This window comes from Podospora pseudocomata (genome assembly GCF_035222375.1).
Source record: "Podospora pseudocomata strain CBS 415.72m chromosome 1 map unlocalized CBS415.72m_1, whole genome shotgun sequence".
NCBI lineage: Eukaryota > Fungi > Ascomycota > Sordariomycetes > Sordariales > Podosporaceae > Podospora > Podospora pseudocomata.
In genome coordinates, this window is record NW_026946363.1 from 131,856 (window position 1) to 154,233 (window position 22,378).

Consider the following 22,378-nt stretch of genomic DNA (forward strand, 5'->3'; position numbering starts at 1 on the left):
GCATCACAGAGGTGCAACCAAGAGCACACCCACTTTACTTATCAACATCAGATGCTCTGGAGAAAAAGATGAATAGCAGTCTACCAACTCGTTTGGTAATCGATAACATTATCATCAACTCGCCCCACATGTCATCGATGCCATGACTCTGTTTACTTTTGTATAACCGCCCTTGGGCATGGCAGTTGAATCCCAGCCATGGATTGCGCTGTTGAAACACGAAGGGATAAATAAACAAAATGTTGCGTTTCTTGATGAGTTGCTACATAGAAAATAACTAGAGAGTGTCTACTTGTAGTGCTTTTCTATCCTTTAACTCTTGTCTCTGTTTCCACACCTCCACTCTAAACGGGTATCACCAACGTGCCCATCACCACCCCTCAAGCAGCCTTCGCAAACCACCTCCTCCAAAACGGAACCCTCACCTTCCCATCCTCCTCCACAAAATTATCCCTCACCACACTTAAAAACACCCTCTCCAACGTCGGCGCGCCCACAGTGTAATCCTCCAGCCCCAACCTTTCCTTGCTCTCCTCAATCAGCTCAATCAACCTCCCCACCCCCCCCTTCACAACCTGCTGCTCCGTCTTGCTGCTCACAGCAGAGACACTATCCCGCTCATCGTCCTTGCCAGTAACAGTCGCCGCCCTGGAAGGCGCCGCCGAAACAAACAAACTCGGCACTACAAACCTCACCTGCCCGCCCAAGCTCCGACCTTCAAACACCGTCCCCTCTCCAAACTGCCCCCTCACCCATTGCTCCACCGTTTCGACTTCTTTCTGGGTAGGAGTAGGTGCTGACTTGAGGACCAGCTGGACACAGACACTGTCACTGTATTCCCGTCTCAGCTCCTCCGTCGTTCCCAACGCGAGTAATTTTCCCCCAGCCAAAATCGCCGCCCTCGTAGCCAACGCGTCAGCCTCTTCCATACTGTGTGTGGTCAACAGCAGCGACCTTCCAGGTGCAGAAGCGATATGGCTAAGCACCTTCCACATCTTCCTCTTGGCGGCTGCGTCCATGGAGCTGCTCGGCTCGTCGAGCACCAAAACGGCAGGGTTGCCCATCAGAGCGATAGCCAACGACAGCTTCCTCTTGTTTCCACCGGAGAGCTTGGTGGCAAGCTTATCCGCGTAGGGGGTCAAGCCAACTTGGTTCATCACCTCTGTGACGTTGAGTTCGGTTTCGCTGGGGGGGATGCCCTTGATTTTGGCGTAGAAGCGGAGGTGCTGGCGGGCGGTGAGGAGGTCCAAGGCGTCGAACTGGGGACAGACCCCGATGGCGGAGTTGATGGTTGATTTGGCCGAGGAAGAGGAGGAGATGTCCTCGCCTCGGAGGAAGACTTGGCCGCTGTCGGGGGCGAGTTCGCCGCGGATGAGGTTGACGACTGTGGTTTTGCCTGCTCCGTTGGGACCGAGGAGGGCGATGATCTCGCCCTGGGAGAGGGAGAAAGTTACATCGGAGACGGCGGTGTTGGTGCCGAATGATTTGCTGATGTGGGAGATGGAAAGGAGCTCATTTTCGGCAGGGGTGGAGTTGAGGCTGGGCTGCAGCTTTTCTTCTTGGTGGGAGGGGAGTGTTGCAGCGGTGTTGTCGGTCACGGGTGAAGTCTTCTCTTTCCGTGAGGGCATCAAAGAAAGAGAGAGGTCTTTGTCGAGAACGCAGAGAATGAAGGCAAAGGCAATCACCTGAAGAACGAGGTAGCAGATGGGAAAGCCGTACCCCCACCACGATCCAGCAGGTGCTTGAAAGTCCGAATCACCGCGGCAGCCGAGCTGGTACAAATTCCATCCGACGGCCATGGCGCGAAACAAACTGCCGGCTGGGAAGAAGATGCCTAGAACATGGGAGATAACGTCGGCATTTCGCTGTACAACAAGCGGATCGCTCAAGACAGAGGGTAGCTAGAGAAAGAACCGTCAGTTTCGACCTTCAAGTCCGGTTAGTAGACGAGATGAACTCACAGTATACGCCAACGCCAGCCCAAAATACGCCAGCAAGTTGAATCCCAGTGCCCACAGAAACGACGACAGCTGAGACTTGGCCCACGTCGACACAATGTAGCTGACGAAGATGCTCGTGATGCCATGCAAAAGACAAATAATGAACATGTACTCCGGCCCAAACCACACCGGAAACTGCATCGAAATGGTCACAGTGTACGCAATCGACACCACCAAAACAAAGCACAGATCAAACAAAAAGTACGCCGTCCACATCGGCAGCGGCCGCACCCCGTTCGAAATCTGTAGCGCCCTGACCTTGCTCGACCTCTCAAAGGCCGGGTACAGCGCGAAGAAGCACGGGTACACCGTGAAGATGAACGCGGCGTAGAGAATGTACGTCCAACTCCCATCACCATAGCCCCCGCCATAAAACGGCTCCGCCGATGTCGAGACTCGGATCTTGACCCCGCTCCTCACCGAAGAATACAAGTTCAAAAGCGCCATTATATTAGGGGGGTGTTGTGCATTCTCGATTGCCCAGGCCAGCGTCGGGCTGGGCTCACCGTCTCCACCCATCCACAACGCTTTTGTGTTCCAATGACCAGAAAAGCCTCTGGCATGTGCCAGGTGGATGTAGGCCGAAAAGTCTTCCCATTGCGTCATCTGTTGCCAGTCGTCGCCAAATTGATCAATAGAATAGGGCTCACTCCATACGGGATACTGGTCGCTGATGTTAGGGGCGGGGGGGTTGCCGATGGGAAAGTCCCTGAGGACAGTATAAAAGGTGTCTGTGAACGAACTCGGGCCCATGGCCGAGCTCAGGCCAGTGGAGCTTGTCATGTAAACAGGGGAAACATAAGGATCGAACTGTTGCGAGGGTTGGAGTTCGGCGTATAGATTCTTGCAGCCCGGCCGGGTGAAGTCCTGGGCGATGAACCCGTTGATCGGGGGCATGCAGGCTATCGGAAGAGCAAGAACGAGGAAAGCCCCGATCCAATATCGGGGTATGATGAGAAGGCGTTTGAGGAGAAGCGCGCGGACTTGTTGAAAGAAAGTTGGGCGCTGGCCGAAGCTGAGTTGTTGATATTGTTGTGCCGGTGTGAATGATGCCGTCTTCTCGATGTCGACCGCTGTTCTTGAAACCTTCTTGCCGTCCTCTTCAACCGCAGCGATATCGTCTTGGGCAACCCGGAGAAACACATCCTCTACTGTCGGTCCGGCAACCTGGATGTCGGTCTGTCCTGCTGCTTCCAGTCTGGCGATCAACTGAGCGGCGGACTTGGAGTCGGGTGTCTTGTAGAGAATCCGGTCTTGATGGATGCCTCTTGGCGCATCGAGGTCCAGCTTGTCCGCCATCGTGCTTCCACCCATGGGAATGCTCACCCGATACCCCCCGCCGAGCTGATTCTTGAGAGCGGTTCCGGTGCCTCGACATTTGATCTGGCCCTTGGACAGGATGATGATATGATCAGCGAGAACCTCGCCTTCGTCCAGGAAATGAGTTGTGAAGACCATCGATCTCTTGGAACGCTCAGCCAGAATGATGTTCCAGATAGTCCGTCGAGAAACAGGGTCTAAACCGGTTGTGACCTCATCCATCATACAGACAGTCGTATCACCAACGAACATGCAGGCGAGCTGAAGCTTTCTTTTCTGACCGCCGCTCAGCGTGCCAGCCCGACAGTGTGTCTTCTTGGTCAGGTCGCAGGCAGCGATGAGGTCATGAAGCGCTCGTTTGTCTTCAAGTCCGCCTTTGAGCTCGCGCCAAAATTGGACATGCTCAAAGACTGTGAGGCGGTTGAACAAGACATTTCTCTGCGGGCAAACGCCGAGTCGAGGGTGACGAGCATTAATAGTGATTGATCCTGCCGTTGGTGCTCCAGCCCCCGATAGCAAGTCTAGAGTCGTAGACTTGCCTGCCCCATTGACACCAAGGAGGCATAGAATTTGATTCTTTGGCGCGACCAAGTCAACTCCATCGAGAGCTTTGAAGGTTTTGCCTCTTTGACCGCAGCCAAACAGTCTCCTGATCCACGAGCCAGAGTAGACTTTGGTGAGACCAGTTGCTCGAATAGCAACAGTTGGGTCATCAGCCGCCTCAGACAGAGTCCGATTTTTGAAGTTGGTACCGTGCAAGATCCGCTCGGTGATGATGGCCAGGATGGGATAGACCATGATTTGGATCACCAAGAAAACCCAGAATGTCCAAAGGGCGACCTGATAGTTCCCACCCGGAATTGGCTGGCCATTCCATTCTTGAGGTATTGTCAGGATGGCTTGCGACATGTTCACAGGCTGAGCGGTATAAGCAAACTTGGCCATCTGTCAAAACAATGTCAGTAACTTGTCAGATCGTCTGGAGCAATATAGCCGTCAGTCTCACATGTGACAGGGAAAAGATGTAGTTCATCTGGGGGAACAACAGCGACAGAGGAAGCACCTGTGGCGTTTCGGCGACCCGATTCAACATGATGGCGGCACCGCCTCCGAGGCAACAGAAACAGATGATGACGAATATGCTAGAGATGATGCGCTTCGTGAAAAAGGAGGCACCAAAAATGGCAGCGTTGAGGAAGGCCAGACCACTGAAAAGCTGCCAAAAGATGGGAACTGCTGCGTTGGTTTCGGGAAAGAGTAGATTTTGATAAACTGGACAGGGTCGGTCGAGTTAGTTCCTACTTCTCTCGCAGTCTCTCACGCAGTTGTTGTTTGAACAGGACTTACGACACCCAGAGATAAGCCATGTCGGAAACTGCACCACACTCAGTGCAAGTATGGTACCGGTGACACGGCCAGCCGGACCTCCTCCCATGGCATCGATCAACTCTGCCGTGCCACTCGCCCTATCGCCCGACACGAAGCTCACAGTATGGTAAACAGGGACAAGCGTGCTGAGGAAGAAGACAATGGCGTAGGTCCCGATGACCAATCTGGAATACCAAGCGTCAAGGTTGTCGTTGAGGTACTGCTGGGACGTCCGGCTGTATGCCCACTCCCTCGGTCTCTCATTGCTATCGGTAATAGCATTGTCGACAGCAAGCTGGACAGGTAGATGGTATATTTGGATGGCATTATCATCGTCATACACGCTGCTGTCGAGAGTCATACCGTAGTGGCGTATGGGGTCGACGATGACTGTGTAGTCCCATGTTTGGTTGTTGGAAACGCCCACTGTCAGCGGTGAATCTTTGAAGACAATAGTTGCGTAGCAGTTGGACACTCCTCGAAAGTTGGGTGTGCAGTGGCCTCTGGCTTCATTAGCCGAGTTGAAGCGAATGGTCTTGTCGTTGGGTAGCGAGGCGGCGAGTCTGTCGATGACCGTGTCGACATCAGAGCCGAGAAAATCAGGTCTGACAAGAATCAATTGTTGTGAAGCGGGTATGGCTTCGGCGAGGGCACGAATAGGACGAGCATGGCCGACCCCCAGGCGTTCCCTGCTTTTGGCAAAGTTTCGGATGTTGAGTACGAGGGCGAGAACGACGATAGGAGCCACAATGGATTGAAGAAGAGTCGATATCCAGTGCCGTGTGACTAGGAGAACGAGGTTCTTCTTGGTGATGGCTTTCACCTGTCGGAAAAAGTCCCGAAGAGATGTTGCTGCCATTGTCACCGATCTACCTTATCACCGGCTCTCCCAGACGCCCGGCTCAAGGGTAGTCTGGACATGCCATAAGCTTATGTACTAATAACCTGAAGTCCTCGATGAACTGCCCAGCCCCTTAAACCTCGTATATCTTCAGTATGGCTATCAATGCCAACTGCCCATCTCACAAAGTGACGCGGCTCTGAACGGCCTTGCATGTTGTTGACAGGGGTTCACGCCCCCGGATCTTCTTTGCGGTACAGCATCACCAGGTTCCTGAGAGTATTGGTAGGGCTTGAATGGTTTAGATGCTGCATCTAGATGCAATACTGCTGATGGCCGCGCGTCCACCAACGATATGTCCCATTTGGGTTGTTCGTACTGCACCTCAAACGGTTGCCTGGTCTTTGACAGAACCAACAACCAATGCTGTAGAACAGTGCCAAGTGATCAACATCCTGGAACGGATAGGTAGCATGGGCGGATTTTGTGTTCGAGTTGACAACACAAGTTGAATGTTCAAGATCAGATCAAGGCAGAGCGCGCCTGAGGCAAGGTACCCGCGATATTGCAGATGCCCTGATACAACATGTGCCAGTCCGAGACTTCTCGAATAACCATCCAGTGTATTTAATGCTTTGAGATAGAAGAAGAGCCAAAGGACGAGGGAGAGCTTGTGGTAAGCGTCTGACAGGCGCTGAGACAAGGTGACAATGGCAACATCAGCTGTGGAGAGCCAATGAAGTTTCGAACCAACAGGTTCCTTGGCACCGGACCGCAGCGTCCCGTCATTCCGTCATGTTGCGGCCGGAAGACCACCGGAAGGACTGCCGAAAGCACGGTCCATGAGCGGTTCGGATGTTATATCCGGCCGGGTGGATCTCTCCGCGCTTCCCCGGCGAACACACCATCACTAAAATGCGGGGGTGGAGATGGCGAAAAACAGCTTTGCCGCTACGTATGCTGTGACTTGTGGATGAGAGGTGGCCACGACTGGTAGAAGAAATGCCAAGATGCAGATGGTATATCGGACCTGAAAACAAGTCGTGCATGAGCAACCTGGAGTTAAGAAAGCGGTGTGTACTCTGTATGGATGGCCGTTGGCTGCCATTGACCGCTATCGACGAGCATAGTAATCCATATATTCGTGTTCAGATGTTTTGCTATTGTTTGGTGAATGTCTTGTCCAACTTGAATAAAATGAATTGCTGCATTGCCGTTGATAATCAATCAGGATGCTCTGAGATAGGTAGGTGACGGGAGTGGCAGCACACTTGGCAATATTCGTCCCATGGTTGAGTTTAACGCCGAAAAATTGATCAGTCCCCGAAACAATCAAGGAACCGCAGGTGCCGTTCTGGATCAACAGTGTTTCGCCCGGTGGCGAGCTGGACCTGGCGGCGGCTCGAGACGGACGCAGGCACGCAGGTGACGGACGCTGGTGATCCGTGCAAAAGCCGGGGCTGAGAGTGATGAGTGAGACCGCAAGAGCCCAACCCGTTGTTTCGAGTCGACACGGACAGAGGCAACTTCAGCAGTTGTGGCAGTAATGTCGACGGTTCCATGTTTGGTTCGAGTTCAGGTTGTCCCTGGAGATGAATGCGTTACCTACCCAAAACGAGAGCACCGAGGCAAGCAGCAAAAGTCAGCGAATGGTCACTAACAGAGCGCCATATATTTCTTGGTCTGTTATGATTAGTCGTCCCGCCCTCGCGGGCTTTGTCCACTTCGAGTTCCCCAGCGACTGCCCCATTGGTGCATTCCGCGCATCCAGCAGCACCCCTGGCCGGGTAAAGACCCCGCCTTAATCCTTCGTTCCCTGCATTCCAGTGCGCATCTGCAGCGCATGTGCAGTCAGTGGTCTTGATTGACTGAGTCTTGGGTCTCTCCTTCTCCCGTCGTCCTTCCTGCAACAGCTTCGTGAGACGCTGGTGACCGCTTCCAGCTTCTTTTCAACAACTACCAGGTCGCCGCTCTCAGAAGTAGTCGCTGCGATCGATACCTTGCCGAAATCCGAGCCGGAGCAAGCTTCCCCTGGCCCTCCACAGTCCACACTCACCAACACAGCCACGGTTGCAAGGGGGAACAGCATTGCAAGCAATTCCATCATCCAAGCATCCAGGCATTGACATTTGCTTGCGGTTGCTGTTGCCGTGGCCGTTGCACGCCCACTCCCAGCCGGTGGTTCGGTCGGATCGACTTTGCTGTCCCTGTGTCGCTTCATGAGTTTCCTGACCAAGTCATCATAAACGGTGTTTGATGAGGGCATCAGCAGACCACGACTAGAACAACAGAATCCTCAGTCAAGCAATTCACCATGGAACCCGTTCCTGAGACAGAGCGAATGGAGGAGTTTCGGCCCACGTCTCTCCCCTCATCAAGAGCGTCGTCTTCTGCTTCGGCGACTCCATCTACGTTGACGCCAGTCGGCCCTCCGGAATTCGACTACCTGCGAAAGCCTCCCACGATCCGCCGATCGACCGATCCCTCACCTTCGTCCTCACCAATCTCTCCAACATGGACACCTGGGTCTTTGCTCACATACCGTCCTCGTGCATCCTCGCCGCTGTCTAGCAACCACGTGCGATCCAGGTCGGCCGCAAGCCTGGCCCCGCCGCCCATGGTGCGCACACAGTCGATGCCAGGAATCAATGGCGGTGGTCACTTTTCATTGTCGCCTCAGTTTCGTCCTTCGAGCCCTGCAGGATCTCCCAGCCGCATTAGGGTCCCCCGAAAGCCGGTTGACGAAGCCTTTCCCACATCGCCAACCCGGATTTCGGTTCACGACCCTGAGCGGAAGCTTGCGGAGAGGAACAGTTCGCCCAACCTGGCTCTGAGCTTAACATCTTCAGCCACTATTCCCAAGTTACGGCGGCCGGCCTCTCCCCTTCGTCAAATGGCTGTTCCCGGCGCGGGCTCGTTTCCGGTCAATGGCTCTCTTACTCCATCTGCAGTTGCCACATCGCCGTCTTACCGCGCGTATGATGCGTTTTCTAGCACCTCCACCTTTTCGACATATCCATCATCATCTGTCCCGTCTACCCCAACTTCACTTCGATCCAGAAGCCCCAGTATTTCCAGTCTTGAAACCATCCCAGACTCACCAGATGCAGAGGAGGCAGCTTTGGAGGCTGAGAGGATAGCGCAGCTCAAGGCAGCAGCGGAGGCAGCTGAAGGCGGCGAGGAAGAGAAGGGAAGGAGCAGTCTTGATGGCCCATCTCGTGGTAGGACCCTGAGTGGTTTCAGCTCCCGGGACAAGCGGAAGCGGTGGAGTGTATGTGGTGCCGAGAGACGACAGGACTTGGATTTGGAGACGATTTGGGAGGATTGAAACCCCCAGAGCATTGAAACAAGAGCTGGGGAGACAACCCGAATGGTTGTATTGCATCATCTTTGACATCATCATCATCATCATCATCATCATCATAAGGGCGGCGCTTACCAGTCTGTTTTTCAACCGGACGACTGTTGATAATTCGGTTTTTTTTTTTTTTTTTGCTTCGTCTTTCTTTTGTTCTGGCAAAGGGTCAACATTGTCGGCGTTCTGTAACTCATTGATCTGATACCCTTCTGCATCAAGCACCGTGGAAGATTTGCCACGCGAAAGTAGCTAGGCAATTTCGGGCGAGAAAGGGATTCGTCTATTGTTATTTGCATTCACTGAACGAGCATCAATTGAGAAGCGGCCATTACAGTGCAGATGGTTTTGTCAAGGGGCTCATTCTAGGGTTGCATGGCAGTATGTCTTGTCTGGCTGCGTGGGATATTCATCCCTAAATAGCGGCAATGTATATTTTGTCTGTTCCGCATTACACTTGAATTGTGCCCTCGATTCCAAGCTCTCCCTGGTGATCATCCCCTTTTTGACGCGAACTGTATAATACGATGCATTTGCCATGCCGAGAAGAGTACTGAAGCAGATCATCAGAGGCGCTTCTCTAACTACGACACATCATGCAACTCCCACTTCTTTTCGGCGCCTTGATTGTCCTGATCAGGACCGTGGACGCTGCACCACACTTGGTGAGATGTATTGTGCCCGGGACATGAGAGTGAAATCTAACTTTTGCAACAGGGGAGGAATCATGCTCGATCTCACCAGCTACTTCAAGAGTTGCACCGGGCTTTGACAACATCTTCCACCACAACCACAGCAGAGTCTTCCACCCTCACGGTGATACCGAGCTACATGGCGTCTGCTGAGGTAGTTGGCGGTGCCGCGGCCGCTCTGGCGGTATCAGCAGGAGTAGTGATCCTGAATCCACTGAACCCTCTCCTCGGTATCACGAGACCAACCAGTATGACCTCAGAGCCAGTGGCTACAACCAGTTCAACTACTGTTGAGCCATCTATTTTCCGGTCTGCCACTTCAACAACCACCGTCACGCCTCGTAGCTCAACCCCCAGCAGCTGCCTCTCCGCCACCACGAGTTTGATCACCCTGACAGAGACAGTCGACATCACCGTCTCCACCACCGCCCCGGCTGTCACCGTCACCGTCACCCCTCCCTCTTCTTCCCCCTCCTCAACCACCACCTCAACAACAACCTCCACATCAACCAGCACCATCACCCTCCGCCGCATGACTTCTGCCTCTTCCTCTTTCACAACCTCCACCACAACGACTCCCCCAACAACAAAAACAACAACAATAACAACAACAACAACAACAAGATCAACCGCCTCCATCACCACAACAAGATCACCGGTCCCCTTGACAACACGACCAACCATCACCACTACCACATCAACCCGCACACCAACAACCACCAGCACCAGGCCCGCAACCACCAGTGAACAACGCACCTTTTTTATGTCCTTGTTTTACAATCCCCCCGCCAGACCGGCAGTTACTAACTCTGTGTCTACGTCAACAACGCTGGAAATCGTCAAGACGACGACCACGCCGCCGGCGGAGGCCTTGGAGTTTGTGACTGCTACGCCTGTCCCTACGCCCACCATTGAGGTCGAGGATCCCGATTGCACAGAGTCTGCTGGGTTTGCAAAGGGGTTCGGAAAGGAAAGGGGTGGGCGGGCTCGGGGACGGAAGGGGGATTGGGGGGTGGATGAGGAGTGATTGTGTAAGAGATGGGGTGGGACTCGGGGGCTAATATGTATGGATGTTGGCGGGAGGGTAATATTGTAATACCTAATGTCACAGAGATGAGCAGACGTGCATGAAGAGATTTGAAGTGATTTTCATTGCTTAAAGAAAGGGTATGTAAACTACCTCCCTCACCACAAAATAATTGAGACAATACAGTAGGTTTACATGCCTTCAAAGGATAGTCCAGAAGCCTTTAAAGATAGTTTACAATAGGCCTTTAAAAATAGTTCACAAGGCTTCAAAAATAGTGAACAGGCCTTACAAGATCGTTTAAAGGCCTATTAACTTACTTTAGTGTCTCAATTGTTTTGTGGGCAGGGTGACTACCTACAGACGATTACCTCGTTAAATATCCGGTCCTTGTTGCTACCTCAAAACAAAGAGCTCGATGGCTATCACCCCCAACATTGCCCTTGGAGCCGCCAGTGACGAACCACCAGTAATAAAAAAAAAGCACATCCCGGGTATCCAGTGTACTGTGTGCCCAAATCGGTGAAGCTTCTACACACCTAACACCCACCAAGCGTCAATCAACCGCCCCCCTCACCAAAAAAAAAAAAAAAAAAAAAAAAAAAAAAAAAATTCAACATTCCCCAACGCCATATTAGATCATCCGCGCTCCTTCGCACCATCGACTTCATCCTCCCCTTCCGTTGCATACCTCACCCCCCCCCCCCTCTGTTACTTATACTGCATCTGCCCATTAGGCGGCGGTGGCCCATGTCCCCATCCTTGATTCCCCTGCCCGGGAGGCGGAGGCTGCATCGGTATCCCCTGCCCCCCTCCCCCGCGCATCTGCTGAACATCCTGCCGGTGCGAAAGCGGCTGCGAATAGTTGCACACCCGGCAGCTGACATCTTCGTAGCCCTTCATGGAAAGAGGGATGACGGGCTACATCATTTTGCGCATACATGTCAGTAACTAACCAACCTTCATGGGTCGACGATTGAGCAGGGAACGGGGATATGGTTCAAAAACATACCACAAAGCAAAAAGTAAACCAGGGATGCGACTTGATGACAGAGGCCGAGTAGTTGCCGCAGTTGTGGCAGCGGCAGACGATTCCTTCGTACCCTTCGACTTCCTTGCGGAACGTGTGTTCGCCACACGTGAATATCAAACACATGGTGACGGTTGCTGAGCTATACTATGTTGCGATGCGCCGTTGGTGTATATAGTAGTTGATGGTGGAGTATACGGAGTAGAGCTAGGTAGAGCTGTCGGTGTTGATGATGATGGAAGGTGGTTGTCAGAGAAAGGATGAACCTGTTCGATTTAATCTCGGGAAGGTTGAAATGACGAAGACGCTCTGGGGGTTGCCGCTTTGCGTGTTCCAACGTGGCTGTGTTTCCGATTGCGCAGAGTGCAGAGCGAGGAAGACACGGGAAGCTCCCGCCAAGAAGCTTGGGGATCTCGGCACCCATGCATGTGCTTTATGCACTGATTGGATGAAAGCTGAAGCTTGGCAGGTGGGAGCTCTCCACACCTGTCAACCCCACTAAAAAGTCCAAAACTTTGATGAAGCGCCAAAGCAGCTTGGGGATGGCATTTCATTGAATCTGCATCGAACTAACCATTGACATTCTTACCAACGATACTCGCGACGGTTGAACCGTTGAGCTACGGGCGCGCTTTTATAACCTGAGACTACGTTAGCAACTTTAGGCTACGTTAGCAACTTTAGACCGCAACGATACTTTTTTTTATCTTTTATTTAATCCGGCAGCATCAATTCGAACCTCGACGACACGCGACTGGACTACACCACCGCTGATCACATACTGTCTCGAGTCCCCCCACCATGCTCTACGACCTCAACATCGCCTGGTCCCCAGGCCTCTCCCCCTCCGACCTCCAAAACACCCTCCGCCTCTCCAAAACCCTCGGCTACGACGTAGTAGCCCTCAACAACACCATCACCGGCTCCCAAATCCCATACTCGCCCAGCCCAATAACCAACCCCATCCCCATCCTCAACCCACAACAACCAGCCGGTGGTGGCGGTGCTCCCTCCTCAATAACAACCCCCTCAACAACAGCCTCCTCCTCCCTCCCCTCCTCCTCCCTCCCCACCATCCTCCGCCGCGCAACCCTCGAGATCACCGACCCAGCCACAACCAACTACCGTCTCCCCGACTTCACCCGCGCCTACGACCTCCTCGCCCTCCGCCCAACATCCGACAGGTCCTTCACCTGGGCCTGCAACAACACCACCGACCCGCCCGCCCTCATCTCCCTTGATCTGACACGTCCGTTGGGGTACCACATCCACCCCCGCACCGCCATGGCGGCCGTCCACCGAGGGAGCAGATTCGAAGTCTGCTACAGCCAGGCTGTCCAGCTCTCATCTTTGAACCCAGAGTCGGCACGGGCGAGGAGCATCTTTATCGGGAACGTGCAGAGTCTGGTCCGGGCGACGAAGGGGAGGGGGATAGTGATTTCTAGCGAGGCGAAATCGGCTTTGGGCCTGAGGGGGCCGGCGGATGTGGTGAATTTGATGGCTGTTTGGGGGTTGGGGCCGGAAAGGGGGTTTGAGGGGTTGGGTACGGGGGCGAGGGCGGTGGTGGTGAATGAGGGGGTGAGAAGGAGGGGGTTTAGGGGGGTGGTGGATATTGTGAGTGTTGCGGAGGGGGGACCGGAGAGGGCGAAGGGGGAGGAGGAGGAGACAAATGGGAAGCAGGGGAAGAAGGGGCAGCAGCAGCAGGGACAGGGGCAGAAGAGGAAGAATAATGATAAGGGTGGTGGTGGTGGGATTGGGGGTGGTGGTGGTGGTGGGCAGCAGAAGAATAACAAGAAGATGAGGAAGGAGGGGATGGCATGAGTGTTTGTGAGATAGGGCTTGAGAGATAGAGGCATTTGATACCCCCATTTTGAAGACGTTCTGACGTGTTCAAGTACCCAGGCCTGTGTTCTGGCTCTGTTGACTCTCTTGTCAGGCATCATAACTGCTACGAAACAGCACATTCACCAAGAACAAACAAAGAATGATGTTGAGAACACAGGAGACTTGCTCCTTTCTCCCTCTTCCATTTCCAAAAAAAAAAATACATCTAATAAACAAACAAAACGAACGTCAAACCAGAAGTCGCTATATATACAAAGTTCAAAACTCCCTCGTTCTTTCATATCATTAAAAAAAAAAAAGTCCTGCCTCGTATATTTCCCCTTCATATGTGTCTTTTAAACTTTATGTAGTATATGTACCATCAGAGAGATGTCTTCTTTGCACATCTATTTCCTCCTTGGGGTTGTTTTAAATGGCAACAGCAGCAGCAGCAGCAGTAGCCTGCACCAATCCCCCCAAGTTCAACTGGCTCTCCAGCTTCACACCCTCCAGGTCGATATTCACCACCGGCACAGCAGCACCACCATTATTCACGCCCTCTGCCGCACCGTTCGCAACGGCTGGTGTGGTGGCTGCCGGTGGGGGCGGGGCCTCGGCCGAGGCGATTGGGATGAGGCTTACGACACCGCCAAAGGCCCCTTCTGGAATCAAGGGGACGGTGGGGGTGGGGTTTGCGAGGCTGAGGGTCGAGTCCAGGGATGAGGCGGCTGCTGGCGGGGTGGGGTTGTTGCTACTCTGGTCAGCATCACTCTAGACGATTAAAAAAAAAAAAGAGGGGAGGGGGTGTAACTTACGAGCAGCGGTTTCCTCTGCTGGGGCGGACTCCTCAGCAGGTGTAGTCTCTGCTGGAGCGGCGCCCTCGGTGGAAGTGGGGGTTTCGACTGGGAGGGCCTCAGCGGTAGAGGATTCCAAACCCGGGAGGGGCGCAAGAGAGGAGGCGGCGTCGCCTGCGTTGGGGTCTAGGCCGGGGAGAGGGGCGAGGGTGGGTTCAGCGCCTGCTTCGGCGGCAGTAGTGGTGGTGCTCTCTGAAAGGACAACGCCGGGCACGGGGTCGACGGTGGGCTCGGCGGCGGCGGGTTCTTCGGTGGAGAGGCCAGGAGGAGGGAGGAGCTCGGGGTTGCCTTCGGCTGGGGGGTTGGCGTCTTCGGTCGGGAGAGGGAGAAGGGTGTCGGGTGCGTCACTACCGGCGGCGGGGGCTTCGGTGACGGCGGGATCGGCAGCGGCAGGGTCGGTCACGGCTGGGTCAGCAGCGGGTGGTGCCTCCTCGGTTGGAACCGCAGGAGGGGCGGTTTCAACCGCGCTGGTGACAATGGCTTCGGTAGGAACCTGCACAACAACGACACCAACACCACCCGAGGCAAGACCATCGGTGGCGGGCGTAGGCGTAGCAACCGGGTCGGCTCCGGTTTCGATAGCTCCAACGGCTCCATCCGGAGCAGTAGCCGTGGCCTCGACGCCCTCAGCGGGAGGCGGAACATCTCCCTCGCTCGGTTGAGCAGCTTCTCCCCCTTCCTGAACCTGCCCATTACAGACCGTAACCGTTACCGGCGGCGCCGTGACGGTAACAGCCGCAGCACCATCCGCTCCAACAGTCTCTGTGATGGTCACCGTCTCAGTCGCGTTCCCAACCGCACCCGCCGCGCCGTCACCCCCAACAGTAATAGTCTGCCGTTCCGTCTCGGTCACCGTCACCTGCTCCTGCCTCGCAACGATGCGGTCGTAGATGCTCATGAATCCATCCGCCAAGTTTGGTGCTGACGAAGGGGCATTCTGACGACGCGCCAGTCTTGCCCCATCTCGCTCATAAACAGCTGCCTATCTCAAGTGTTAGTTCCACAATCTCAACTTTCCCACTCAGAGAAATCTCTTACCTGGGCGAGCGAGAGGGTGCCCAGGAAAAGTGCTAACGAAGACACATGAGGCCTCATTGTAACATGTACAGATATTAATCACTCGGGCTGTCCAACAACACACGCAACAACGGCACTAGGCAAATGTCGATATCTCGCAAATCCAACAACAACAAAAGGACGAGGGAGCGGACACAACAGGCCAGCCGTCGATAAAGAATAGAATGGGATCAACCCAGTGGCGGAATAAAATAAAAAAAGGTTGGTGAATTCGGTTGGCGCTCCTCCTCGATGATGATGATGATGATGACAAGGTTGAGGACGACAAAGTCTCGAGGTCGCCACACAACAAATCCGCAACTGCTCTCCTCCGATCGATTACCGAGCAACAAACACAAGACGAACCGGATGAACCGTGAACGTGTAAAGGACTTGTGGGGGGTTGCGTATCAACAAAAAACAGGGGCACCGCCGCCAAGTAATAAAGAATCAAATGTCAAGAAAAAGAAGGGAAAGGGTGGTGTGGGTTAAGGAACGTGGGTTGAAAGGTCCAGACCAGCAGCAAGAGGGAAGAAGAGAGAAAAAGAGAAACGAAAGATCAAAACTGACGGGACGGGACCATTTTGCTGCTGAGCAAAACAAGAGAGAGGGAGAGGGAAAAGAAGCTTTCAGGAGTGAGAGAGGAATTCAACAAGGTGGCATCGAAACTGTTTCGACTTTGGACAAGGGGCGCGCGCCATTGGAGAGCCAAGCCAAGACTGTACCTTTTTTTCCCCTGCTGACTCCTGTGTCTTGTTTGCGTAGTATTTGCTTACAAAAAAGGAGAATACAAGCCCAGGAAGGAGAAGGCCGAGGGGGGAAATACCAAGAAAACATGCTTAAACGCCCCGGCAGCATCATCACGTAGATCACGGACTGTGGTCGCCAAAAGGGACCCAAAAGGTGGTCATCGGCAGACGTGTTCTGGACCTGACCCCCCTGTCGCTCCCGCAGTTGCGGAACCTTGCGGCTCAAGGCTGACCCCCTGGCGGTCCCCACGCCGTGAGGGAGCGTGAGACTGACCCCCGACGGTTCCTGTCGGAGGTCGGCCCAGATGAAACAGGCCAATGCCTGAGCGGCGCAGGGGAGCCTGGCTGCTTTGATGACAAGCACAAAAACCAGCAAGAGCCCCGTCGTCTTTTTTTGAGATGGTCTGATGAGAGGGTGATGCGTCGGGGAAGGATTCCTATTTCTTCATTGCTGACGACGACAGCGACAGTGATACCTAGTAGCATGATGTTTGGCTAAACTCACCTTGCGGGACTTTCGCAGAGAGCGAGGTGAACGAAACAGAACCGAACAATATAAATGTACATGCTCGGTAGTTGAGGTCTGAAAAGTCGAGCCTATCGCAATCCATTCAAGTCCGGGGAAGTGTGATATTGGATGGTCGAGCGCCTCATGAGACCCGGCCTGCCCCAGGTTTTGTGAGGGCTGGCGCATCGAGCCGCATCGGATCGTGTGGCCTGCTTTCTGCGGCCCGGTGAAGACGTGATCAGAAAAATGTCGGATTGCTGGCCAATGAAGGATATACACAAAGATGTGAAGATAAAGAATGAGATGTCGGAAGTTGATTGTCGGAAGTTGATTGTCGGCAGTTGAAGTTGTCAAACATCGTTGGATCAATTGGAAGCGGAGCACGTTACGGAAGAACCCACAAAGAACCTCCCGGTGTAAACGAATAGCTGTTCCTGGAAATGCGGGCCAGTTGAGATAAGCCCACAGTGTTCCTATCAAATGATGCTGGACTTGAACGACATACCCAGCCTACTCAGGCATCCCTTTGAGCTACGACTTAAAGATTTGAGTGCGAAAAGAAGTAGTGAGCTCTTGCTAAGTCAGCGAACCTCTGTAAGTTGATTTGGTCGGCTCTACCTACTTTCCCTTGGCGTGACTCTCCGTGGCTCAAAGGGATTCAACCAAGGACACACGATCCCAATGTAATTCATGACGAGATGAATCGTTCCCCTTATCCCTGACCCAATCCCACCATATACCCCGCGACATCTCATCGTTAAGGTGAAAAAAATTCAGATTAGCATCTTGCCGACTTCCCCTCAATCTCCAGTTGGAGAACAGGGCCTTGGCTCTGATCTAATGGCAGATTGCATTAAATGTGGGAGCAAACACCACCAGCAGCCCAATCGGCTCATCTGAATAGGCGCTTTTATTATCGCAAAGCAGGAGGGGTAAAAGGCAACTTGCCAAAAGAAGCCATTCCCACATCAGAATGATGTAATTAAAGAGCTCTCAGTACCCTATGTGCTTTGCTGCTTGGCACCAACAACACCTGACAACCCACCTCAACAGCACAATCCACGATAGCATCAATCAATATAAACATAGATACCAATGCCAGTGTACACAACTACTCTGATTAAAGTACCCCGACAATGCCGTAAAAGAAGAAGCCACCAGAAACGCCTTTCCAAATGTTATTCTCATCACCTCCCCCCAACCCAAACCACAGTCTAGTCCATCAATGTCATATCCTGTCTCTCAAAAGAGCGTGTCATAAAAAACAAAACCACAAACAAAGATCCCCCCCTACCCAACTCAACGCCATGATTTAGCCAATGGGCTTCCAATCTTTGGCGCAAACTGCAAGCTCTTCCTGCGAGCAGCCATCAATCTCATCAAGACTCTCTCATCCTTTTCCTTGTTAAGCACCCGCTCCCCGAGCTCGATAAATGTTGCCCTTTTGGGTGGACAGGTGCGCGTGAGCATCTCTTGCCTTTTGCGTTCCTCGTCTTCATCATCGTCACCAGCAACAGATGACATGTCTGAGCCAGGGCTGATGTTGGCCACATAGCGAGCAATGGCTTCAGGGGCAGGGGTCTTGGGCACTGGAGTCAACACCACGCCCCAGGTGTCATCATCGTCTTCCTTATGCTCCCTGTCGTCCTCCGAGTCGATATCATCAACTGAAATGCGGGGCTCCTCGGGGGTGCGCACCCAAAGGGAGCTGGCACGGCGACTGCTGCTCCGGTTGCTGGCCGGGGTTGTGGGAGTAGTTTGGTTGCCGGTGCGAGTAGTCGAGGAGTTGGTCGGCGTAGAGTTGCTGGAGGTACTACCTTTCACGGGCGCGGGAATGAGCGTGCCGTTCATGTTGGACATGGCGCGCGGCTCCATGCTCTTCCTTCGACGGGCACCACCACGGGGAATAATCTGGGTGTCGACGGCGTAGGGACCCTCCTCGAGCCATTCATTCTCACGTTCGCAGCTATTGAGCTTGGTTAGTCTTGGCTCAGAAGGTGAAATATGACAGGTAACAACTCACTCCAACACCCAGCTCACTCCAACACACTGCACTACGCCTTCACTTTGGCGAACTTTTTCTAGAGTACGCTTGCCACCATCCTTGTACACCACGTGAGTGATTCCAACCTTGGAATCCGTGTTGGTGGGATTCCACTTCCACTCCTTGAGGCATCGAGCACCCATTTGCGTGAGCAGCTCAACAAAAATGCCGCTCGCGTCAGCACCCTCAGTTGTGTGAACATCAACAAAGACGACTGCCCCACGGAGCAGTGCTGGGTTCAGATCCCGTCTCGGGGTGCGAGCAGGGGTCCCCAGGGTCGACCAGATATCACCCTTCGCCGGAGTGACGGGTGGGACAGACTTGGCCTGTGCCTCTTCTTCATCCTCCATTTCTTCAACAGACTCAGTCTTGGTGGGCGTATACGAGATAACTGTTGCGCTCCGAGTTACGCGATCTGTGGGTCTTGAAACGGGGAGACGCGAGGCGCTGCCGGCACGCTGAATTGGCTTAGGGCGAGGGGTAGAGTCGTCGGCCGGCTTGAGAGGCACCTTTGCAACGGTGTGAACTTCTCGTGGGCGCAGGGTACGAGCTGGAGTAACCGGACGGACAGGACTGGCTGTAGTGGTGGCTCTAGAAGAGATGTTGGGATCCACTGGCAGTTCATTCTCATCTCCGTATTCCTGGCTTGCCTCAGAGATGGTGTCATCATGACTCGAATTGCTCATGTTGGCCTCAGCCTGTTCGGGCTCCATGAGGGACATCTCATTTGCTTCAGCTGCGAGGGCGGCATCCTCTTCTGTAGAGATGATGTCTTCGAGGATAGGAGTCTCAATCTCAGCGCTGGAATCAACCGCCTCCTCGTCAACATCCATGGCATCGGACCGATTGAGCATCTCATTCTCAAAGAAACCATTCTCGGGCTCCAGACCGGGAGTCGCGAGATCCTCATTTGTAGACGTATTTTCCTCCTCATCTGTTTCGTGTGATACTGATAATGGGGTGTCGGCTTTGCTGTTTGTCTTCACAGGGCTAGGTCCCGCAGTCCAGCCATTGAGCTGAGAAGCCAAGGGAGTGAATCCAACGCTGTCATCGATACGGACCCTCTTGGCGGTGCTCCTACCAGACGACATCCTAGGCTGACTGGTCTGAGCACGAGGAGTCCTCAACGAGGAACGACGGCATGGAGTGTTGGGCAGCGCGGTGAAGGCAGACGAGAATGGGTTTTGTCGGGTAGGAGCCTCATCCTCAGAGTCTGTGTCCTCGCTCTGGTACGGGTCCAGGTCCTTCTTGCGGAGGCCAAATTGAAATAGGGCAGGCGCAACCTTGGGAGCAGGCCTAGCCTGCTCCTCAGGTTCCTCAGCATCGGCGCTGTCAACTGCCATTTCCTCACACTGTTCCTCAACTTGCTCATTTTCCTGCAGGATAGTCTCGGCTGAGTCATCCTCCGCCGCGGCTTCGTCATTCTCTTGTTCGATGAGTTCCACTTCCTCCTCCTCCTCTCCCTCCTCCTCCTCTGCCTCCTCCTCCTGCTCCTGTTCCTCCTGCTCCACCTGCTCCACCTGCTCCCCAATCTCGTCATCGACCTTGTTCTCGTTGTTCTCAACGACATCGTCGATGTGTACTTCCTCGTGCTCCTGCTTCTCTTCCTCTTCTTCCTCGGACAAGCTCGTCTCAAGAGCCAGAACCGGGTCTGCATGTCGGGGCAGAATAGTCGAGAGACGTCCGGGAAACTCGGGGATTTCTGGTGACACGACTGCGACATCATCTTCTTCCTCTTCGTCTGTGTTGCCCATGATCATGTCACCATCTTCAGCCGAAAGAGTCCTGGCCTCCTGCTCAGCAGGGACCGGCACAGCTGGCATGGGGCTGGCAAGCAACGTGGGCTTCGGCGCAGGGCTCTTGCATTCTTCCTCCTCTTCCTTAATCCTCGGCGGGAAGCTCTTGATCGGTGAGACAACCGAGCGTTTAGCTGGGGATGAGAGCAGAGAAAATTTGAAGGGCGAAGGGTTCACCTGGCTGCCACCGACACTCCCCAAGGCAATGGGAATGGCAAGGGGCTGTCGCTTGGCGGGTGTTTGCAAAAGGCTACACTTGATGGGGGATACCTGACCTTCAGGCTGGGCTTGAGAGGTAGAGGCTGCAAAAAGACCATCAACGCGTCGCGGAGGGGATTTCATACTTCCTTTCCAGGGTGATGGAGGTAGCCGTTTTGCGGGAGTTCCGAGCATGAGGGTGAGTGTGGCATCCGAGGTAGGCATGACCGGCACGTTTTCGTCGTTCTCCGTGGGGTGTCTCCGGTCCAGGGAGGAGGCGAGGGCCTTGGTGGCGCCCATGACGGGCTTTACGGGTGCCTTTCTGAATCGTCGAACGGGGACCTTCTCGTCCATACCGAGTTCGTCGTCGGATTCCGCGGCCCGGCTCACGGCGAGCTGGTGGATCTTCTTAGGACTCAATGGAAGTGGCTTATCCTTCGTGGAACTCACTGTATTGGAAACGGCATTTGTCGCTCCTTTGGTAGCACGGGCGGTTCGGCCGGTGGCAGTAGCTCCCTTGCGAACAGGTTTCTTGTTCAAGGCTCCAGTTGTGCTAGCAGCTTGTGTCGAGCTCCTCGAGGGCGGCGCAACATTCTCCTTCTCAGGTACCTCGAACTTGACGGTCTTCTTGATCGCTGGTTTAGCGAGGGACTTGGCAGCCGTGCTCGCGGTAGCAGCTGTGGCAGGGCGGCGGGTCGTTGGCTTCTTTGCGACAGCGGGTTCGGGCTCTGTGGCAGTCTTCTTGGGCTGGGCTGTCCTGGCCGCGGTTTCGGATGCGATGGTCTCGACAGTCTTCCTTGGCCTTCCCCTAGCCCTTGTTGATGTAGATAGTACTGGCGCTGATGGGGCCTCTGTTGCCTTCTTGGGCCTGCCACGTCCTCGGGTAGGCTTCACAGCGAGACTTGAAGATGGCTTAGTGGGCTTCTGCTCTTCATGATCTGACTCCTCCTCCTCCTCGTCATCAAACGGGCTCTTCCGCTTGAGAGATCCTCGCGACGTGGTGGTGTTGAGCGTCGAGGCCGAGGAGGTCGTCAGTGTACCACGGGCCGTCTTCGTCCTGGCCGCAGCAGTCATAATCTTTGTCGTCTTCGAGGCCGGCTCAACAGCCTTGGCTGCGGCACGCGCCCGAGTGACCCGTTTTGGTGGTGATTGGGGGTCCATGTTTCGTTGGGTTTTTTGATCGTGTTTTGCTTTTTAGGGGTATTTGAAGGGAAAAAGAAAACACGAGGTGACGAGATGAAAGGACAGCGCGGAAAGGCCAGAACTAACAGCAATTCCTCATAATATCGCTGACTTGCTGTGGTTGGCGATTGACGTGTGGGCGATGACGCTGCTGTTTACGGTGAAACAGCAACGATGGCCAGTGACCGCTCCTTCTTGTTGAAAGACTTGAATTGTGGGACGCTGTTGCCGCTTGTTGATTTGCGCGACTGCTGTTGCCTAGGAGACGGTGGGGCTACTTGGCGGTGGATCCCTCCCACTCGGCAGTTTCTCTACAAAGCGGAGAAGGGTTAGGGTTGCATTCATTTCCTGCTCTTCAGGCACAAGGACGTTACCTGCTGCTTTTCAACCGTTGCATGAATGATTACAAGGTCATCCATTGCAGAGTCTGATACAAGCTTCACACTCGGAAGCAGTGCTTCCATGAGTTGTTATGGGCAATGAATGTTGTCAGGCGAGTGTCGGTGTGTGAAGTAAGCTGGAGCAGCCATCAGT

The 22,378-nt window shown here is 54.0% G+C and overlaps 8 protein-coding genes across 8 annotated transcripts; 3 read left to right on the forward strand and 5 right to left on the reverse strand.

Annotated features, from left to right (window-relative positions):
* Positions 1-229: 229 nt before the first annotated feature.
* Positions 230-8,822, reverse strand: QC762_103150 (uncharacterized protein). The gene is made up of 4 exons (XM_062884697.1): positions 4,668-8,822; positions 4,327-4,592; positions 1,962-4,265; positions 230-1,901 (listed from the first exon to the last, which is right to left on the reverse strand). The coding sequence occupies exons 1-4, from the start codon at positions 5,545-5,547 to the stop codon at positions 381-383; spliced, it is 4,971 nt and encodes a 1,656-aa protein (XP_062747585.1). The 5' UTR covers positions 5,548-8,822; the 3' UTR covers positions 230-380.
* QC762_103160 (uncharacterized protein) lies at positions 7,844-8,857 on the forward strand (the record flags this gene model as incomplete). Its single annotated transcript, XM_062884698.1, has 1 exon — positions 7,844-8,857. One exon carries the CDS (start codon positions 7,844-7,846, stop codon positions 8,855-8,857), a length of 1,014 nt encoding a protein of 337 aa, XP_062747586.1.
* A 623-nt stretch (positions 8,858-9,480) lies between these two features.
* QC762_0000400 (uncharacterized protein) lies at positions 9,481-10,603 on the forward strand (the record flags this gene model as incomplete). The annotated part of the gene is made up of 2 exons (XM_062882731.1): positions 9,481-9,549; positions 9,602-10,603. 2 exons carry the CDS (start codon positions 9,481-9,483, stop codon positions 10,601-10,603), a joined length of 1,071 nt encoding a protein of 356 aa, XP_062747587.1.
* Positions 10,604-11,181: 578 nt separating this feature from the next.
* On the reverse strand, positions 11,182-12,010 carry OP-2 (Rhodopsin-like protein). Its single transcript, XM_062884699.1, has 2 exons — positions 11,616-12,010; positions 11,182-11,524 (listed from the first exon to the last, which is right to left on the reverse strand). The coding sequence occupies exons 1-2, from the start codon at positions 11,757-11,759 to the stop codon at positions 11,315-11,317; spliced, it is 354 nt and encodes a 117-aa protein (XP_062747588.1). The 5' UTR covers positions 11,760-12,010; the 3' UTR covers positions 11,182-11,314.
* A 424-nt stretch (positions 12,011-12,434) lies between these two features.
* Positions 12,435-13,454, forward strand: RPP1 (RNA-binding RNA processing protein rpp1; the record flags this gene model as incomplete). Its single annotated transcript, XM_062884700.1, has 1 exon — positions 12,435-13,454. The coding sequence occupies one exon, from the start codon at positions 12,435-12,437 to the stop codon at positions 13,452-13,454; it is 1,020 nt and encodes a 339-aa protein (XP_062747589.1).
* Positions 13,455-13,886: 432 nt separating this feature from the next.
* Positions 13,887-16,849, reverse strand: QC762_103190 (uncharacterized protein; the record flags this gene model as incomplete). The annotated part of the gene is made up of 4 exons (XM_062884701.1): positions 16,622-16,849; positions 15,350-16,553; positions 14,277-15,293; positions 13,887-14,213 (listed from the first exon to the last, which is right to left on the reverse strand). Exons 2-4 carry the CDS (start codon positions 15,404-15,406, stop codon positions 13,887-13,889), a joined length of 1,401 nt encoding a protein of 466 aa, XP_062747590.1. The 5' UTR covers positions 15,407-16,553; positions 16,622-16,849.
* Positions 16,850-17,726: 877 nt separating this feature from the next.
* On the reverse strand, positions 17,727-21,823 carry QC762_103200 (uncharacterized protein; the record flags this gene model as incomplete). Its single annotated transcript, XM_062884702.1, has 2 exons — positions 17,727-18,590; positions 18,648-21,823. 2 exons carry the CDS (start codon positions 21,821-21,823, stop codon positions 17,924-17,926), a joined length of 3,843 nt encoding a protein of 1,280 aa, XP_062747591.1. The 3' UTR covers positions 17,727-17,923.
* A 176-nt stretch (positions 21,824-21,999) lies between these two features.
* QC762_0000450 (uncharacterized protein) lies at positions 22,000-22,308 on the reverse strand (the record flags this gene model as incomplete). Its single annotated transcript, XM_062882732.1, has 2 exons — positions 22,000-22,155; positions 22,219-22,308. The coding sequence occupies 2 exons, from the start codon at positions 22,306-22,308 to the stop codon at positions 22,000-22,002; spliced, it is 246 nt and encodes an 81-aa protein (XP_062747592.1).
* Positions 22,309-22,378: the final 70 nt, after the last annotated feature.

What these genes read in the sequence shown, in the direction of transcription:
- OP-2 (XM_062884699.1), bottom strand. Translation starts at nt 11,759, where the DNA reads ATGTGTTTGATATTCACGTGTGGCGAACACACGTTCCGCAAGGAAGTC. An exon ending in GGTTTACTTTTTGCTTTGTG is followed by an intron (nt 11,525 to 11,615) that starts GTATGTTTTTGA and finishes AAAATGATGTAG; the next exon opens with CCCGTCATCCCTCTTTCCAT.
- QC762_103150 (XM_062884697.1), bottom strand. Translation starts at nt 5,547, where the DNA reads ATGGCAGCAACATCTCTTCGGGACTTTTTCCGACAGGTGAAAGCCATC. An exon ending in ATGGCTTATCTCTGGGTGTC is followed by an intron (nt 4,593 to 4,667) that starts GTAAGTCCTGTT and finishes GACCCTGTCCAG; the next exon opens with TTTATCAAAATCTACTCTTT. An exon ending in GGCTGGCGTTGGCGTATACT is followed by an intron (nt 1,902 to 1,961) that starts GTGAGTTCATCT and finishes TTCTTTCTCTAG; the next exon opens with CTACCCTCTGTCTTGAGCGA.